This window comes from Pinus tabuliformis, chromosome 1_2 (assembly GCF_031772625.1).
Source record: "Pinus tabuliformis cultivar Carrire ecotype Pingquan chromosome 1_2, CPIR1, whole genome shotgun sequence".
NCBI lineage: Eukaryota > Viridiplantae > Streptophyta > Pinopsida > Pinales > Pinaceae > Pinus > Pinus tabuliformis.
In genome coordinates, this window is record NC_142298.1 from 439,721,022 (window position 1) to 439,742,634 (window position 21,613).

Sequence of the window (21,613 nt, forward strand, 5' to 3'; positions counted from 1 at the left end):
TGGAAATGATGATGGATATAGAGAATTGAAGAAGGAATTCATTCTCTCTCTCCTATAGAGAATCGAAGAAGGAATTCATTCTCTTTCTCTCCTCAGCGTGTCGCTCCATTCTTGTAATTAGTACACTGGATAACATCATTCTGTGGAAATGATGATGGATATAGAGAATCGAAGAAGGAATTCATTCTCTCTCTCCTATAGAGAATCGAAGAAGGAATTCATTCTCTTTCTCTCCTCAGTGTGTCGCTCCATTCTTGTAATTAATTGTTCTATATCTCTTACGATTGATTGTTTTTGTTCCCAACTAGGGATTCCATATTTTTTTTTTTTTTAAATTTACTTCTCTCTCTTTTTTTTTGTTTAAATACCTTTAAAGCTTTGTTACTCCTTCAAAACTTATCGTTTATGCGCCTTTTTTTTTTTAAATAATCTCTCTCACTTTTTGTTAAATAAAATTGAACCCTAAACTTTATATTCCTTTATCCCTTACTTATATCTTTTGCTAATTCTGTTTTTTTTTTTTAACTCTCTTTTTATATAATTTCTCTCCTCTTTATTTATTTATTTTTTATTATATAATTTCTCTCTTCTTTTTTAATCTCTTTTTATAAATTTTTTATATAATAATAAATTTTTTTAATATATATAATTATAAATTATATATATTATATAATTTTAATTTATATATATTATAAAATTATAATTATACAAAATTTATATATAATTTTTTTGAGACCCACTTTTCCTTTTATATGTAACTATATAAGGCTTATATAGTATCCCTTTTTATAATTATAATATAATTATAATAATATTTCTTTTTCTCAAAAAATTAATTTGGATGAGAATGAGACATGACTCTTGGTACGGTCACAATCTTTAGATTTGAATGATTAAAATTATCTAGATCATACCCTTTTTCTCCAATGTTATCAAAATATCTTTTACTTTTAAAATACCATGGGCTATTACCATGGGTTGTTTTTAAAACCTCTTGTAAAAAGTAATATTTACCTTTCACGTAAGAGCTTTTGTATCCTTGTTTTTTCTTTAACTTTTAAAATACCATGGGCTATTACCATGGGTTGTTTTTAAAACCTCCGTTAAAATGTTCTCCACGTAAAAAGTAAAACGTATTCCTTTTGTTTTTTGTTTTTGTTCTTTTTTTCCTTTAACTTTTTAAAATACCATGGACAATTACCATGGGTTGTTTCTAAAACCTCGGTTAATGTTCTCTATGTAAGATGTAAAACTTACCACTGGTTTCTAAAACCACGGGCAATTACCATTGGTTTCTAAAATCATGGGCTTCTCCACGTAAAATTTTTTAAATATACTTTATTATGCACTTTTTATCAATAATGTAAAACCTTTTTATATATATATATATTTTACTTTTTTTTGTTTGTTCCGAATATATTATTTCCTTTCCTCTATTTTTTTTATATATCCTTCTTTATTCTTTATTATTATTATTTTTTTCAATAGTAGCAAATGGCCAAAGACCTAAAAAATGGAGATTCTGCAATGTGTGGCAAAACGCTTCAATTATGAAAGCAACAAGGTTGATGATAGGTAGCCAAAGGCCTGGTGATCAGCCAAACCTGGCTCTGATACCAAATGAAGCAAATAAAGTTCCTTCTATAAATTAATTACTCAAAAGACTTGGAATTTCAAGATATCCATAAGGATACAAATATTATATATTATTATGTCTGAATAAGAATGAATGATTTATAAATGAGAATGAGAGGCTTGCTTATATATCAAGCATCTCTTCATGAAGAGTCATGTCTCATTGAAGCAAATAAAGTTCCTTCTATAAATTAATTACTCAAAAGACTTGGAATTTCAAGATATCCATAAGGATACAAATATTATATATTATTATGTCTGAATAAGAATGAATGATTTATAAATGAGAATGAGAGGCTTGCTTATATATCAAGCATCTCTTCATGAAGAGTCATGTCTCATTTAGACATGCCTCTTCAACCTAATTACCACTTAACTAATTATTATTTATGATTATTATCATTTACATTATATTTATATTATTTATATATTTTATTCGTTACATTTAATGACCTCCTAAGCCACTTGAAAGAAATCAAGAGGGAAGCCACCAGGTTCAGGTGCTGTCTCTTTCTTCAGAGATACAATTCTTATGGAGCTATCAGTCCTTCATTACCATCTGAAGACAAGGAGTGGCCCTCTGGATCAGAGAGAAGCTTGCCAAAATAATTTACAGCTTCAACACAAATTTTTGTGCCCTTCTAATAAAATCCCTGACTAATCTATGATTTTTGTGATGTGATTTGTGGATCTCATACGTAAGCACACCTTGTGAATTGTTTTTGTAGTTATATTAACATATTTGGGCCATTGTTTCCTTGATTTCTGATGCCAAAATGTAATCTATGATTTTTGTGATATGAATTGTGGATCTCATACTTGAGCACACCTTGTGAAAAAATTTCGTATTTTTATCACCATCTTTGAGCCATTGTATCCTTGATTCGTGATACCAAAATGTCTTCCTTTTCTAATCAGCGTCTTCCCTCTCTATGGGGTTAGATTCTTCACTCAACAATTCTTCAGTAAGGCTTTCAACCTCATTAGCTGATTGAATGGCTTCCATCTACTGTTCCAGATCCTCTTTCTCCTTGAAAAATGTTACCAAACAATTCTTTATTCCACTCCCTCAGCTTTGCTTTTAGATATTGCAATTTTTTGGGAAAGATAAATAATTTGGAACCAGCCACCCTGTACTCTCTCCACCATTCATTGATGTGAGCCAGGAAATCTGGATGTGAATCCACATCATTTCAAGTCTAAGGGGAATGGTTTGGTGCTTTCCTTCTCTTGTAACCTTCAGGGTAATCAGCCAATGATCAGAGGAGGCACCCTTAAGGCTGAAGGATTCTGAAAGGAAACCAAGGTCCCTCCTACCCATACTAACCAAAAATCTGTCCCAACATTCCATTACAAAACTACAAGCAATTCTGATGTTATACTTATGTAGGCTTCTCTCTTTATATTTTGGCATTTTCTAGGAGTTGCGTTAGCACCCCCACATTATGTGCATGCTGGCAATACTCTTCAGTCCCATTGAATTTTATAATCATTTGTTGGACGTTAATAAAATTATCTTTTATCTTATTATACCAAGTGAAGCTCCATTTCCCTTGCTCCATGTCAATTAGCTTGTATTCCTGAATAAAGTCTGAGAGGATGGAGCTCCAATGACCCTAAAAACCTCCTTTTTTTCATGGGAATTTCTAATAAGGTTGATACCCCCCAATAATTATTGAAATATCAGAGGAGTTCTCTTTCTCGAAAAAGTTGGTTCCAACAAGACGGCTTCAGAAAGGCTAAGAGAGGGCCATTAACATTCCTGAGAAGGAGAGATCCCAAAGTTGTTCTTTCACCTTCAGTGTTGTCCAGAATATGTTAGGGACCACCTCTTATTCTTAAAGCACATCAGAATTGTACCAGTCTGTAATCCCCTCACTGTTGCTAACTGGAGTGGTGGAAAATCCAGGTGCCTGAGGCCAGATCACCTTTCTAAGGTCTTCCATATCAGTTCGGGTTGATTTTGTTTCTTGAACAAAAACTAGATCGGGTTGCTAAAGAGAAATCATCTGCCTGAAGGTCCTTTGCTTGGCATCTGGTCCCATACCCCTTATACTCCAATAGAGGAATTTCATATCAAAACCAAGAAAAAGGAGTTCCCCTTAAATGAGATTATACACAGATTATGGATCCAGATTGGATCCCTATTTAAATTAGGATTTTGTCTTGATCACAAAATTCTTGACCATCTTGTGGGTCTCATTTGCTAAATTAATCTGTGTGCTTTGTCATCTCTTTTGGTGGGATCCCAAGTCAAATTAGGATTTTGGCTTGATCACAAAATCCTTGATCATTTTTTGGGTTTCATTCGCTATATTAATCAGTGCTGTCATCTCTTTTCTTTTTGTGACTCTTACACCCAAAGCATTCCTTGACCAAAATCCAACTTTGCTGTAGGTCTGGTGCTTCTAGATCTGGGCAGGACTTGTTTGACAACAGTGTGGAGAGTCCTCTTGGATTCATCTCTGAGCCTTCAGATTGAGGAGCATACACTGGTCCTTCAGATCTACGCCTAGCAATATTGGATCCAGTAGTATTTGAGATTGTTTTTACCATTTAATGTTTCATAACCAAATTCAATGGCTTCAAGCTCTCTGAGGATCTTCAGGGCTCGATTCTTTTGTAGATACTTTGGTCCTTGGGGAGGAGCCTTTGGTAGCATAGCTTCCTTGTGAACGCCCCTTGCCAATCCAAAGGATCTGTGTTGAACCTTAATAGATAAAAGATAACATCATAACCCTTTCAGAAATGATAAAGTACATCCATGCATTGGAGAACACAATAATACAGAGAGAACCCTTAAGGTATGGTAAAACTATCAAATACTCCTCATGGAAGATTCACTCCACAAGCCATTCTGGCTACAATACAATACTTCACATATCCAATACAATGATACTTCTGTATATATACCTTCTCATGAGTATACCTCAGGGTCTATGGCAACTACTCTTTATTATTATATTCATTTCCTATATATTACTCATCGAATTCTAAGTGGATTATTCCACGATTACTACCACATTATATTCATTATTCCTCTTGGATACCTCCCTAATTACCCCATATTATCCTCCCAAGATTCATTACAGGATCTTGATCAAGGGCAACCAAATGACTGGAATGTACAAGACTGGGAGGCTTTCTTTTGCCTGTTTGGAGCTCCCACTTGCTGGTCATCAATGTGATGCTTCAGACCTTTCTGAGTTCAGAAACCATCTAAGTGTGCAACCTTCTTCAGAGGTCTCGATGGGCAATTGCTTTCCTGGTGATCATACTCATAACAGGTCTGACACTTAAACAGGATCACCTTGTAATCCAGGGATTGGCAGTGAGAACTCTCTCCAAGCTTAATTGTTACCTGCATGTGAATGGGTTTACTGAGATCCAAGCTAACACAAATTTGGGCATATGTAGCCATCTTTCCCTCTTGAGTCATCTTTGATGATTTGATGTAGGAGCCCAATTCATCTCTGATTAGCTTGAATCTGAATTTGTTTCAGTATACCAGAAGCAAGAAAGTTAGTCTTACCCACAGCTGGGTAACAATGTGAGTCTCCAGAGGCAGTTCAAATCTGCTTGACCAAAACCCTCATGAACAAAGCAGCCCAGTTCAGTAACCAAGGGCCCAGGCCCCAGATAAACAAAAATGCTCATGCTTTCTTTCTGACTCCAAACTGACCAGAAAATACCCTTGCACTAATAGTGACGCTGAGAAACCTCCCTGGGGTTGCCAGTTTGCCTGAATCCAACTGTTTAGGTGTGTTCGTAGGCTTAAATAATTTTAAACTTGCAGATGAAACTCCTCAAATGCAATGTAACCAGGAATGTTGCATTCTGCAACATATCTGCTTGGATTTTTCAGTTTGAAGACGTTTTTCCAGGCAGCTCTGTGGGGCAGCTTGGCTAGGGATTCTCTTGGCCTCTTCTGCAAGGAAAGTGAGCATATCCTCTTGACAACAAAGAAGAATCTGTCCCAACAAAGCTTCCTTGGAGCTGGTCATGGCTTCACAAAATACTTCTGCCTTTCCAAATTTGCGTAATCCTCATCAGGATTTTCATCCTTAGCTTGTGCCTCAGGAACAGGTAATAGTCATAAGCTCCCTATTTTCATTGAAGTGTCCTGTAATCCTCCATTCCAAACATTGATGTCTTCTGAAGCCTCAGTCCTTTCCCATTACTCTGAACATGAACTTGCATAAACGTTGGGATGCTAGATGCTGACACTACTCTGTCTTTTCATATCTTCTTGCTCATCATTGCCCTTCATTGTCAAGTGTACTCTGTTGTAAGATTGTTTTATTGTTAGTTGAAATTGTTTGCCATTTTTAATAAATTTCAATATTGATCCAGTGCTACTTTTATTATGCTACAATAACTTGGAATTATTTTTACTTAAGCCAATAAATAGAAAAAAATAGTAGTTAGTATACGATCTTCATGTCTATAAATATATATTTGAAAGGTTCTGATCCAGGTGGATATTGGTGGCCACCCACCTATTCCACCTAGACCTCTAGTTGGTTTCAATTCTTTCCTTGTTTATTTCTGCGTTTACTATTTCTAGCAGTTTTTCGGGTCCTGAACTTTCGGAGTAGGTTTGACCCCTAAACGACATTTTTTTGAGGTTTGCTATAGGTTCATAGCTGTAGGCAGGCCTGCGGCAAAACCTGTAGTACTCGGAGAGACCTTTCCAATAAGATATCGTGCGCGCCAAACAGAGATAATATGACCAAGTTACGACCACGGGAAGTTGGTTGCCCAACTAACCCCAACGGGGCCCATAAACTCTTGGCATTTCATTTCCTGGGGTTAGGGTTTTGGTTGTTTAGTGTTTTCTCATGTTTTTCAGTAATAAATAGGCCCTTGAGCCTCATTGTAACACAGTTCAGAGGTATGTAGCCTCCACCTTTCTCCTCAGAGATATGCTACAATCACTTGAGCTAGTTTTATTTCCATTCTGCTTGTAAGCATATTTCAGTATTTGATATTAATGAAACGAAGTGTTATTTCTGCTGCATCTTTGTGGTTATGGTTATATCTGTAATTTGTTGCGTCCCTGCTTAAATTCGGATCAGTGGTATCGGAGCGATTTGCTCTTTCTCTGTTTTTCTTTGCATGTCCCCAACGAGGTTGGGATATAAGGAGTTAGGGCTTGAACTGGTCAAACCTTTGCAAGACAAACCTTGCAAATCATGATGGCCTCCCATGGCGAAAGAAAAGAAAGACGAGGGGGCAGGAGATCCTATCAAAATCTTGCCCGAAGAAGCCCTTGAGTGACAAAGGAATGCGATGATGGACAACTTTGCCTAGATCCTTCAGCGGCTACCCAGGGGCGACGCATCTACTTCCAACACCTACTCTGGAAGTGCCACACCCTTTAAGGTGCAAGTTAACTTTGGCATTCCCATATTTGAGGGTTAGATAGATGCGGACGCCGTAGATAAATGGTTAAATTTGTTAGAAAGATATTTTGCTGTTAATGATTTTTCAAGGCGGGAAAAGATTACTTTTGCTCTTCTCAAAGCCACCCCCTACGTCAAGGATTGGTGTGAAACCTACTGCGAGCATAATGATGAAAGTACGCCCTCACTATTTTCAGCTGTACCCACTTGGGATTTGTTTCGGCATGCCATCAAGGAGTAATACTACCCTGTCGGAAGCTATGAGGATAAATACATAAAGTGGACCACACTACGATAGGGAAGGGACCAAGACGTGCCGGAGTTTACCAATGTTTTTCATACCCTTCGTACGAAGTTGGGTATCAAGGATTCTGAGAAACATTTAGTACTTAAGTACCGTGAATGCCCACATTGGGACATCCAGGATGAGATGGAGTTCCTAGACATCTCCTCGCTTGGCACGACCTACCGATATGCTGTCAGGATTGAGCAGAAGCTTAAACAGAAAAGCCGGGACTTTGGATCTGTGAATCCGAAGCAAGGGAAAGGCGCCCCCAAACCGCAGAGCAAGGGGCAAAGCCAAGGCAGGTGACCTAGGACAACCCGCCGAAGCTGCAAGCAAAAAAACACCACGAAGACAAAGAAGGACACGGGAAAGTGGTGTGAGTTCCATAAGAGCTCCACTCACAACACAAGTGAGTGTCGGGCCAAGCAGTCATTGGTGGCCGAGTTGAAGGCTTCTGAGTCCGACGCATGTTCCGACTTTGAGTCAGAACCCGACAAGGGGAATGACAAAGGGAAGCAGATCATTGACACGGAGCCCAGTGCCACTGTGGCCACCACCAAGATCCAGAAGATTGAGCCTGAAGATCCAGAAGAGGGGGAGTGCCTATTCCACTCACAGATGTGGGTGAAGGGTTCTCCGCTGCAGTTCATTGTCGACAACGGGAGCCAAAAGAACCTCATTTCAACAGAGGTCGTGAAGCGGTTGGGCCTACCGACTACAACACATCCGCAACCGTACACCATCGGGTGGCTTCACCAAGGATGAGATCTCTGTGTCAGCCAGCAATGCCACCTTCCCTACAACATCAAGCCCTTCACGGATGAGGTATTGTGTGATGTTGCTCCTCTTGAAGTTTGTGATGTATTATTAGGACAACCATACTTATGGAAGCAACATGCTGTATATGAGTTTAGCCCTCGCTTTGTTATTATTTCTTTGGGTACCATGTTATACAGGATACCAGAGGTAGCCCCACCTATCGCCATATCTTTGATATTTGCTAAGCAATGTAGTAAGGTCATCTCCCAGACTGGGAAATTTGTTTTCTTTCTGATTCGCTCTCAAAGTAAGGGGAAGGTCGTAGCCACGTCCATGGCCGTCGGGAAGGGTTCCTGCAAGCAGTAGAAGCAGGTGGATGCGGCAGTGGAAGAATACAAAGACACCTTCTCCTCACCCACATGGGTACCCTTGCATTGTTAGGTCAAGCATTCAATCGTTTTGACTCCCGGAGCACCTCTGCCCAACAAGCCGTTATATTACCGCTCCATTTTGGAAAATGAAGAGATCAAGCAGCAAATACTGGAGTTGATGCAAAAAGGGCACATCCGACTAAGTTCCTTGCCTTGTGGGAGCCCAATTGTATTGGTACAGAAGAAGGACGAAACCTAGAGGCTCTGCATTAATTATTGGGGATTAAACAAAATCACTGTCAAGAACAGGTATCCAATCCCACGGATTGATGACCTCCTGGATCAACTCAAGGGGGCCAAGTATTTCAACAAGATCGATCTGAAGTCTGGTTATCACCAGGTTCCAATAGAGCCCATAGATGTATGGAAGTCTGCCTTTAAATCCAAGGAAGGCCTTTTTGAATGGTTGGTTATGCCCTTCGGGTTGACAAATGCCCCTACTACTTTTATGAGTCTAATGGATGACATCTTGCATCCCTTCACCAACTCGTTTGTGGTGGTTTATTTGGACGACATCCTCATCTTAAGCAAGAGTTGGGAAGAACACTTGCAACACATTCAGCAAGTCTTTCAAACCCTTTGGCAACACAAACTGTGTGCCAACTTGGAGAAATGCACCTTTTGCATGAGCTAGGTCCAATACTTGGGATCATAGATGAGTGTGGCGTGCTGTGGACCCGACCAAGATCCAAGTCATTCGGGATTTCCCAGCCCCGACCACTCTAACGTAGCTTCGCAACTTTTTGGGCCTTGCAAATTTTTATCGAAGGTTCGTGTTGGGATTCAACCATATTATTTGGCCTTTGAGTAAGATTACTAAGGGTGGGGCGAAAGAAATTTTTTCTTGGTCTGAGTCCCAATAGAAGGCGTTCGTTTAGTTGAAGCGCTGCCTTTGCTCTGCACCAGTACTCACACTGCCAGACCTGCAGCAACCATTTATAAATTTGATGTATTAAAATAAAACCCCTCATATTGAACAATTTTTTCTCCGAGTCTATACGAAGTTTTACCTATGTTTTGTCTAGCCAAGTCGAGCTCTTACACTTTAGCATAATCTAGTTGTTCACCAAGCTGAGTTTTTCGACTATGATTGAGATGCATCATCACATTTATTGGGATCATTACATATGAGCACATATACGTTTGGTATGTCAAGTATTGTTGAGTATTGAGCTGACTCACATTTTAGCTAGCTGTATTGTTGCCAAATCATTTAACTTTGAGCGGCATAGAGATCATACCATTATTTTATTCATGATCCTACCTTTTCACAATTGATTTATTTCCTGTTAACTTTTATGTTTGGTTGATTGATGAATTAAATTTTATTTGAGGGTTCATTTTCTTTAATTACATTCCATGTCATCTTGAATATTAATTTTAATGCTTAGTTCTAACTTTTATAAAATAAATCCTAGCTTCTATAAAATAAATCTGATTTTCCTTGAACTAATTGGAAAATATTTTGAGCATCTGTGACCTGGCTTTTTGTTTTGAAGAATCTAGTTTACCATAAGCACAATATTCAAAACTGGCAAGTTTTAACCGGAAACTGGTCAAACTAGCCGGTTCATTAGCAAACTCCACTGGACCGGTAGAAAAACCCTGTTAGACTGCCCTCCTCACCTGTTTTTTGGTCAAACCGGGCATAAACTGGCCGGTTCACTACCAGGCCAGCCACGGACCTGACAGAAAGTGGTTTTGAGGGAAACTTGGGCCTGTTTCCCCCAAAAACAGCCCCTCCAAGAAAAGCATGTCTCCCCTTTCATTTTCCTCACACATCTCGTTTCTCAACCCTAGCAACGTTGGTAATCAATGGTAATGTTTAAAGTAAAAGTGACATTTCCTTTATTTTTCATTTTCATCCTTTTACCAAAATTTTTAACATTACCATGAAATGACTCGGGATGTTTGAGAGTGGTTTCAACCTCATTGTATGTCATATAGAAAAACTAGAATTTTAGATTTCACTCAAAATTCAGCAGAGTTAATGGTTTTCAGGAGTTCATGGTTTGGAGTCCTGCAATGTTTCCATTTGATTCTATCATGCGTGGGGGTATTAAATTGACAATTGATCAAGAGCATGAAGCCCTTTAAGAACCTTGATGTTGGTGGCATTGATTGTTGATACTTTGTTGATGTTGGTGGTGTTGATTGTTGAACTCATCTACCATGGCCTTAACAAAAATGTACCTTTCACTCAAAGGAAAATAACTGATTAGGCATGCGAAGCTTTTTCTACCACATTATAAGGTTGAGCCTTTGAGGAGATGAACCCTTCACTCAAACCAAAATCACTGGTTAGGCATGTTAAACTTTTTCAATTTCGATCATATTATATGGTTGAGCAATCCAAGTTTGAAGACTTTGAGCTAGATGATGTTTATGTATCTCTTGTTGATGATGATACCATTTCTAGTAGCGTTGAATCAATGATGACTTTCATGAGTGATCTTTAATCAGTGATTTGTAGTTTTGATGTCTAGTTTTGCTGCTGCTACTAATACTACTACTACTGAGGTTGCAGAGGAGTTTAGGAGTCCTCAAACTCTAAGCCAGATTATTTATGCAGCTCATGTTGATGATCCCATGTCCACTAGTGGTGATGAGTTTGAACATGATGAGGAGTGATCATGTTGATTACTGATATGTAGATTTGTAGTAGGTCAGTGGCCCCATAGCTTGTAGCACTGTTTTTGGACTCTAGAAGCCATCTAGAGCCTCATTGATTATGTAGTTTGTTGTTGATATGTATTGCACTCGGTGCCATTTTGATATATTCACCTTTACATGGTATATAGATGAACACACTTTGCATATTTTGTTTCTATTGGTTTGGAACCATGGTTTGAAATCTTAAAAACATATTTTTTTCATTAAAAATTAATTATTTCATGTATCTTTTTGAAGACTAGTTCATTGAGGTCTGACCAGTCACGGTTTGACCGGTTCCGGTTTGATAGGTGGACTGGTTTAGTCACTGGTTCTGGTTTTGAATACTATGACCATAAGTAACATCCTTAAAATGTGGAGAAAGAAAAATACTAAGAAAATTTCTATATTACTTTGGAAAAACAATTTATTTAATTCGATGAAATATTACGTAAACTTTAACTAATTAATAATATTCACTGTTTAGCTAGGTTTACAATTTCCTATTTACTATTTAACCATATTTATCTTCCATTGCCTTTTTTTAAGAGGCTTTCATGATTAGTATCCGGATATGGAATGCCAGGATCGATATGCAGCAAGGAAAGGACAAAGAACAATATAAATTAATATTTATAATTTTTAAAAATAAAATTCACACACAATGTATTTTTTTTTACCGGGGAGTACACGCACACAATGTATTATTTATAAGTATTTATAAAATGCTTATAAACATTACTTTTAATTAGAATATGTAAATGGTCCTTGTTCATAAACTTTACCTTCAATATATTTCAGAGCATATGCATTAAAGTTGATGTTAACCATTAATACTTGCTGGCTGAGCAATCCATTTATTATCAGTAACCTGAGAAAATCCATTATCACTTTTGATCAATTTTCCTGTTCTTGACATTTTGGATCATAAGGTGCTGACATTAATGTTTTGACATTGTCATGGATGAATCCTGGGCAGATCCTGCTGGATCCAGATCCATATTCCAGTGTTGCAAACGTCTCGATAACATCCTGATTTTATCTCGAAATCACGATTTTTTGGCCTAGCCAATGTTTGCCGATTTTTAAAGATATTTTTATGGTATCTTAATTTTGTCGATGTTTGCTGATTTTTACCGATATTTTCCCAATTTTTACGATTTTTTTTTGTTTTCTGGACCCTCGCCAGTTTTATTCCGATGCCGATGTTCGCAACATTGCCATATTCCATCCGGATATCCAGCCCCTAGGCCTGACAGATCTGGTAACCCAGGAAATTGTCTCATTTTTTTCCTCTTTGACATGCTGGTTATCCCAGTGATTCCGTAATGTTGTGAAGTCTGGGGTTGGAATATTTCTGGGGAAACTTGGAGGAAAATTGAACAAATCTAGAAGCTTTTTATAATAAACATTGTCAGAATTAAAGGCAATACACCCCACCCTATCTATCTATCGCTATTTTAGAAGCTGGTGCCCCACCTGCGAACTCTGAAGAATAAGGCTATACTAAGGAAATTTTTGTACAAGTACAAGTTGGCTAACATGAAGAAAAAGAGGCTTCCTATCTTAACTTCAAAATTTAACTGGTCATTGAACCAACCACCGATCTAACAAGGTTTTGAACTGGAACCAGATCGAACTGGATTCATTGAACTAGTTTTTGAAAAGTACATAAAACAATCAATTTTTGAAGAAAATAATTCTTTTATGATTCTAAATATGCAAAGTTTGCTCATATATATGCCATGTAAGGGTGAATATATCAAAATGGCACTGAGTGCAATACATATCAGTAACAAAATACATAATCAATGAGGCTCAATCTTGATTGAAAGGCAGTCGCATACCCTTATACATGATAGAATCCAATGAAAATGTTGCAATATGTAATGTCCTTTTCTTATTAAATCACCCAAGGGAGGATGTAGTAGCCTATTTAACCCCATAGGCTATAGTCATTTGTAGGGGGGGAGGAGGAGGAGGGCATTATTTGATGTTACTTAGGTAACATTAGATAATTTGGGGCAAATGGAAGGAAACTTGCAATAGAAGTCAAATTTGGGTCAAAGGGCAGGAAACTTGCTAGCCACTCAAAATTAAAATTAGGAAGGAAACCCCAAAGGGAATCTATAAAATGGAGAGAGGAGATTCATTGTGAGCATCATGGATTGTTGATCTTCTTGATTTTGGGCTGAGGCTCTTGGAGGGTTTTAAGACCCCTTTTTCTTTGATTGGTTTCGGTGGTAAAATATTCCACCCTATCCAATTCTCTTTTCCCTCTTACTACAGGTATGAACTCTGCTTAGCATAAATTTCTGAGGCAGCAATTGTCCATTCTGTGGCAGTGAGGTTTTCTGAGGCAGCATATTTTGTGGCAGCGAGGGCTTCTGAGCAGCGTTCTGTGGCAGTGAGCTATCACGGAGGTGTTATCTGTGGCAGCGAATTGTCTCCAAGGCATTATCTGTGGCAGCGGACCATCTCTGAGGCATCATCTGTGGCAGCGAGTTAATTCTGAGGCACATGAAGGTTATTTCCAGAGGCAGCGAGGTTGGAACCAACCTTGAGAGTCAGCAGATTTTGTTTTTAGGCAGCAAGAAGGGTGAAACCCCATCTTCTGTGGCATCGAGGTTGGAGACTACTGTGGAGGTTATATCTATGGCAGCAGGAGGCCCATACAGACCACTCTGGGGTAGAAGACAGCTGGGAACCAATTCCCTGTACCTGCGGAAGATGAAAGGGTTATTTCTGAGGCTGCGGATTGTAGTTAAAAGCACAAACAGGGGGTTGCAAGAGTTTAAGGGGGTGCTGGCTGATTGGTGTCTGAGGCAGCCAGGGAAATAAATAGTGCGGATAAACCAGTGAGGGCTGTTAATGTGATTTGTGACAGCATAGTTGAGTTGGACTCTAAATCTGTGAGGGTTAGTTACAGTTTAGTTAGCTAAGCTTATAATGTTATCTATGGAACTTGTAAGCCTGTAATTGTATTGAATCAGCCCTAGTTTGTGGAATCAGTTGATTGCCTGAATTCTTCATTATATTACCGTGTATCCAATTTTGAGCACTGCTGTTTCATAGCTTAATGAGTGTTGTAATGCTGTTACGAAACACAATTCATTGAAAACCCTAGATTAGAATTGTGCCCTAAGGTTAATTTTCTTAAGGGGTATATTACACAATCCTACCAAATCCTAATATCCTGTAATCTATGGAACTTGTAAGCCTGTAATTGTATTGAATCAGCCCTAGTTTGTGGAATCAGTTGATTGCCTGAATTCTTCATTATATTACCGTGTATCCAATTTTGAGCACCGCTGTGTTGTAATGCTGTTACAAAACACAATTCATTGAAAACCCTAGATTAGAATTATACCCTAAGGTTAATTTTCTTAAGGGGTATATTACACAATCCTACCAAATCCTAATATCCTGAAAGCTGTAAAGTCTACTGATTTTTGAGTGGGATATGAAATTCTACTTTCTCCATGCGAAGTCCAATAAGGTTGGAACCACTATCAAACATCCTGAAACAATTAATGGTAATGCTAAAAATTTAAGTAAAAATGTTGACATATCCTATCTTTACTTTTTATCTTTTCGGTTAAAGTAAAAGAATAAAAAGGAAATATAGGAAATGTGAACTTTAAATAATTTAACATTACCGTTGATTGCCAACATTGCTAGGGTTGAGTTAGGTTTAGGAGCAGAGGGTTGATTTTATAGCCAAGGGGCTGTTTTGGGAGGGAAACAGGCCCTGGTTTTCTCGAAAACCACCTGAAAAACTGCTGTTGTAGGTCTTGGGCTCCCCCTTCACATGTGAGATCTGACTGGCCATTCGGGCTGGTTTGTATTGGTTACGTACCAATGGGCCAGTTTGACCAGTTATGGTTCAGACTAGCCGGTTTTCAAAACTATGATTGCCACTAACTGTAAAGAAAAACTACAGTGCTACAGGAGATTGAGAATAAGAAAAAGTTGGTTTACGACAAAGAGGCCATTTAATCCAAATTTGGAAGATCAAAATTACATCTTTACTGTTGACCATGTCAAGAATATAATTAATATTGCAAAAATAATAGCAAACTCCCATGAATTTCATTGTGAAACTGGGAAATGGACAAAACATAAAATAACCTGGGAAGCAGGAATTTGTAGAGTTTGCAATTCTGACAAAGTAGAAGATGAAAATAATTCTCTTAGAATGTACAGACTACATGAAGATTATATCTCATTTTCTTCACATTTGTAAAACCATTGATATTTCAATTTGTAATGTGTTAACCCATGAAAACCAAAGTGAACTTGGCAATCTTATTTCCAAGCTATTTGATCTTAGAAGCAACATAATAAATCAAAATAATAAACTTTTCTTTATTAATGTCTGATAGATCAATGTTGGTTGCAATGGATGGTAATGCCATTGTCATTATCGTCGTCATCATCATATATACTGCCAAACCATATACCATGTAAGGGTGAATATATCAAAATGGCATTGAGTGCAATACATATCACCAACAAAATACATAATCAACGAGGCTCAATCTTGATTAAAAGCCAATCCCATACTCTCATACATGATAGAATTCAATGAAAATGTTGCAATCCTACCAAAACCTAAAATCTTGAAAGCTGTTAAGTCTACTAATTTTTGAGTGGGATATGAAATTCTAGTTTCTCTATACGATGTCCAATAAGGTTGGAACCACTCTCAAACATCCTGAAACAATTATTAGCAATGTAAAAAATTTAAGTAAAAAAGTTGACATTTGTCGTCTTTCCTTTTTATACTTTTAACTTTTAAGTAAAAGTTGACGTTTCCTATGAAAAGGTTGATAGGAAACATCAACTTTTACTTAAAAGTGAAAGGATAAAAAAAAGATGAGGAATGTCATCTTTTTTATTAAGAACTTAATATTACCATTGATTGCCAGCATTGCTAGGGTTGAGTTAGGTTTTTTTTGTTTAGGTTTAGGAGGGGGGGTTGGTTTTATAGCCGAGGGGGCTGTTTTGGGAGGGAAACAGCCCCTGATTTTCTCCAAAACCACTGCTGTGGGTCTTGGACAACCCCTTACACATGTGAAATGTGACTAGCTGGTTCGTGCTGGTTTGTATCGGTTAGGTACCAAACTAACCAGTTTGACCAGTTACAGTTCATACTGTCCAGTTTTTAAAACTATGATTGTCACTAACTTTAAAGAAAAACTGTGGTGTTACAAGGAGATTGATAATAAGAAATAGTTGGTTTATAACAAAGAGGCTAATTAATCCCAAATTAGAAGATTAAAATTATGTCTTTACTGTTGGCCATGTCAAGAATAAAATAAATATTGCAAAAATAAGAGCAAACTCCAATGAATTTCATAGTGAAACTGGGAAATGGACAAAACATAAAATAACCTGGGAAGAAAGAATTTGTAGAGTTTCCAATTCTAACGAAGTAGAAGATGAAAATAATTCTCTTAGAATGTACATCCTACATGAATGTTAGATCTCATTTTCAACACATCTATAAAACCATTGATATTTGTAATGTGTTAACCCATGAAAACCAAAGTGAACTTTGTAATTTTTTTTCCAAGCTTTTTGATCATAGAAGCAACATAATAAGTCAAAATAATAAACTTTTCTTTGTTAAGGTCTGATAGATTAATGTTGGTTGCAATGGATGGTAACGCTTTTGTCATTGTCGTCGTCGTCATCATCATCATATATACTACCAAATATTACTGTAGCCATTTTGTATACTTTACCTGGAATAGGCTTAAGATGAAAAAAAATCTAAATTGTGTCTATTCTTGCAAATAGGGGAGCTCCAAAAACGATTTTTAATGTTCAGTCCCTATAGGTGGATTTATAATGTGTTATTTTTAATTTTTCATGTTTTAGTAATTTGAACTGTGCTATCTTTTGTATATGAATTTTGTTTTGGTAATCCAAAATGAAAAAGCTTTTGGGTTGAAACTTATTAGATGACATTTGTTATTATTTGAAATTATTTCAGTAGTATTGTTACACATTTTAATTCTAATGAACTTATTCTCGGACTCTTGATTGCTGTTTTGTTATACACTAGTTTTATTTATTTGTGCAGGCTCCGCATGCATCAACAAAATTTACAGAAGATTTTGATTTTACAGCCATGAATGAGAAGTTTAAAAAGGATGAAGTATGGGGCCATCTTGGAAAAAGTGAATTAAAGGATAAGGTTGAGGAGGGAGAGGAGGATGAGAAAACAGAGAGAAATAGTGACGATGAAGAGAACTCGAGACAGTCTTCTAACGCTAAGGTAAGGAACAGCAGTGATCCTCAATCCACAATTTTCAAATAATTTGCTTCTGAAGTTTGATGGTTCAGATTTTTTTCTCCTTATTAAAATCTCAATTGTACTGAAATGGCTGTCCGTTGTTCTTTCTGCAGCCTGTCTATGTGAAAGATGACTTTTTTGATTCCCTTTCTTGTGATGCTCTGGATCGATCTCGAAATGATAGGAGGTTTTCAGAGCAACGTAAAATTGACACAGAGGTCCATCAGTTTTCTCCCATTAATTTGAATTTTTTGAAAACCACAGTTGGCGAATTTGAAATATCTAGCGCTTCAATTTCAGGAAAAAGCTCCACTGTTTTATTATTGCTACTAGATGTGAATGTGTAGTATGAACGTTCTAATGTAATTTTTTGGTTGTGTAGACATTTGGCAGTTTGCCGAGGTCTCGATCAGGACGAGGTGGTCGAGGCAGTGGTTATAGGGGAAATTTCAGAGGATCATATTATGGTGGAAGAGGAAATGGCTACATTGGTAGAGGCCGTGGGGGAGGACGGACGTTCTTGTAGATCAGTGCACATTCTGGAAGCTTGATAGTTTACATATTAGTTGTTTTGTGCTGATAAGTGGGTGCATTAAACGTGTTATTAAATTTTCTTGGAGTATTTTGGACTTTTGATTTCGTTGAAGAAAAGATGAATTTCCCGTGAATATATTGGCAACCTTTATTATCCAATTAACTTCAGTAGCAGACTGAGCATGGCCAGAAAGCTTTCCATTTTTCTAATCACAGAATCCTGATCAATATCTGGTAACACTTTCTGGCAGCTTTGTTGCAAAGCGTATTTCAGTGCTATTGTTGATGGCAGAGGCTCTGTTTTTTTATTGAGTCTTTCTTGCCATATATATGTAGATAATGGGAATAGATTGGCACTTGAAGTCTATTATGGCCACGTAATGGAGGGATTCTCCTATCCATCTGCTACGTTTTAATTAGCTCACAATGAGATCCGTTGGCCCCTCCTGGTGAATGCTCAATGCAATAGAGTCTGAATTAAAAAGGGCAACTTCATACGATTGGTTTCCTTGACAAAACTATGAAGTGGTGCTGACCCACATGGATTTCAAGCTTGATTTGTGTCAGCTTTGTAGCTGTAAAAAGTAAGTCTTGGCAAAATGGATTAATCCCTATTCCGTGCATCAATAATCTCTGTACTTTCCCGTATCTGAGGCTTTTGATTTTGGCTATACATCTCAGATAGTTTGGGCCTCTATCCCTGTTAGATAGTTTGGGCCTCTGAATAGTGGATCAGACATTTTAGTCTGGGATGAACTTAAAAAATAAACTCTGAATAGTGGATCAGACATTTTAGTCTGGGACGAACTTAAAAAATAATTGAATGTTTTGTTGATGCTTTCTTTGAGGATGACGCATCGCCTGTCTACACATAAAAAGAATGTGATATGATTCAAGATGTGTAATTGATATTCTTACTAAGCTTTTGCAAATTCTCTTGTAAATTGAAGAATTGCTATCAGCGAGCTTTTAGAAATAGTAACAGTTAGTAGGTAATATACTGCGATGTGTCCATTACGAAGCTCTTATTTTTGATGTGTTCTCTGATTTGCCATGAATTTTTGTGAGAGAGCTTAATTTGGGCAGTTATTGTTGCTATTATGGTTTTGTCTGTTTGTACAAAGATCTACCTATTATATGGGACTTGACTTGATGGGTTATTGCTCGTCTCGAACCATCTAGGTCATTTTGATTTTTGATATTGAGCATTTGTTTTGATTTTGTCTTGTGAATCTTCACAATAGTTTTGTGATTTGAGTTATTTGACGGCATTTATGAATTTTTGTGGGCTTATTAAGCGGGTTGTGTTTCGTAAGGCTGACTTGACATTCGGGTGTCCTGAAGTATAGATTAGCATATAAAAAGAGTTAAAACTGCTGTCTCTGCCAAATCCCATAATTGATTTGCATTTGATAACCTGGACGATAAATCAAATCAATATACTTGCGGACACATTTTTTTCTCAGAAAATAATTTTATATGTATATATATTGCGACTCTGATGCTAGGTGATCAGTGAGACTTAAAAGAAAAATTGTTTAATAGTTTAGTGAAAACCAAAACACTTGTGGACTAATCTAAGATTGCCGAACTTGAGTATGTTTCATATTGTTGTTCAGGGCTAGTTTTTAGCTACAGTATCGACACAGTGAGTTTAGAGGGATCCTAGTTTTGCAAAAGAGCTAACATGTGTAAATAAGTAGGACATTGAATACATACAAATAACTGCAATTGCTATATGTATCTAAATTTATTTAGGTACAAATAACTGCAATTGCTATATGTATCTAAATTTATTTAGGTACAAATAACTATATTTGATATATGTATCTAAATTTCTCTATATGTATCTAAATTTATTTAGGTACAAATAACTATATTTGATATATGTATCTAAATTTCTCTATATGATTTATATATGTAGATATTTTTTTTCATGTAAAGAAAATTATATGATATTTTTATTTTATTTATTTTGTATTTGAGAAGTATTTTAAGGTTTATTAGTGATGATTGTAATTTAGGTTCATTTATCTTTTTATGATGCGATAAAAATAAGAATAAAAATAAAAAATTCATATGAGCAATAAAATGTAATAATATATATAAAATAAGAATAAAATTCATATCACCATTAAAATGTGATTATATATATATATAGAAAATTGGTTTATCATCATAAATAGACATTACAATCACTTTTATATTTTAAAATAATCATATACACAAATGCATGCAATATTGAGGAAAGTAGTTATATAAAAATTTAATGTTTTAATGTTATTGGACTGACTTATATTCATATTAAATTTTGGTTTAACAAATCCTTGAGAAAGAAATTTTGTTGAAAATCTTACTACCCTTTATACATTGTTAAAAATGTTTGATGTGGTTAGAATTAATGTTTAGATGTGGTTAGAATTAATGTTAGTGTTAATAAATGATACAAATGATGTAGAGTTCAAAAATTATAGAGGGCAAACATTAAATTTTGGTTTAACAAACACTTGAGAAAGAAATTTTGTTGAAAATCTTACTACCCCTTTTACATTGTTAAAAATGTTTGCATCTGAAGGCATTTCATTCATTTTGACGCTTAATAGATGTGGTTAGAATTAATGTTAGTGTTAATAAATGATACAAATGATGTAGAGTTAAAAAATTATAGAGGAAAAATGTGCTCATAGAAAATGAGGTAAGGCTATCTTGTAATTTCCAAAATACAAAGGCTCCTTTATCATATTATACTCCATGTCATACTCATTCCTGTCATTGCTTTGGAGGTGAATATAATAAGCTATCCTATGGTTTCACTATTTTATCTAAATTTAGAGAAAACCACTTTTATGCTTATGCTGTTGCATTCATAAATGATCACTTCTCGCCTAATAGATTTACATGGATCAATACATATCTATTATTATTATTATTATTCATTTTGATTGTGGAGTGGTATGCATCAACAATTTGTCTCCATTTCTTATTTGAGTGTGATTTTGAGAAGGGTTTTGTGTTGGAGTTGTGGTTGTTAGCGTGTACCCTTATGACCATGGTAGTATTAGGATGCACGTTTTTAATTCCTTCAAATGTGTGTATTAGATCATAAGTAAGATTTATCTGAGATAAAATTAGTAGGATGCACATTGGTCAATAAGTTAAATGGGTAAGGTGGGCATTGCTTTTTGTAAGAAAATAATTTTATATGTAATATTGCTCTCTAAAAGGGAGCTTCCACTGCATTATGAAATCCACCACATTGCTATCACTCTAGACAATACATAGTTACTTCCAATCCTATTATTAAATCTGAAAATGGTTAGACATTGTAATGTAACAAATTATCTATATAACCTTTACTTGATATTGGAATCTAGTGTTGGAGATTTGTTGTAGACTACAATTTGAAAAAATTACTAGACAAAAACATGACATAACAATACAAATTTGGAGTCTTGCTCTCAACTTCCATATTTGAAATAAAGTTGTCAAAAGTAGATTCAACCTTGCTTTGGATCTTTTAACTTTGGGTGATCTTGGCATTAAATGTTACTTTATTCTTTTTCTTCTTGCAACCATCGATAAATATACATGATTAATTGTAGATATT

At 36.2% G+C, this 21,613-nt stretch overlaps 1 protein-coding gene across 2 annotated transcripts in view; it reads left to right on the forward strand.

Annotated features, from left to right (window-relative positions):
• Positions 1-18,476, forward strand: part of LOC149206240 (protein decapping 5-like) — a 78,366-nt gene extending 59,890 nt beyond the window's left edge. For both annotated transcript variants that reach the window (XM_089395361.1, XM_089395360.1), the window contains 3 exons: positions 17,260-17,454; positions 17,586-17,690; positions 17,855-18,476. In XM_089395361.1, coding sequence (XP_089251487.1) covers positions 17,260-17,454; positions 17,586-17,690; positions 17,855-17,998 — 444 coding nt within the window. In that variant the 3' untranslated portion in view covers positions 17,999-18,476. The remainder of the gene's footprint in view (positions 1-17,259; positions 17,455-17,585; positions 17,691-17,854) is intronic.
• Positions 18,477-21,613: the final 3,137 nt, after the last annotated feature.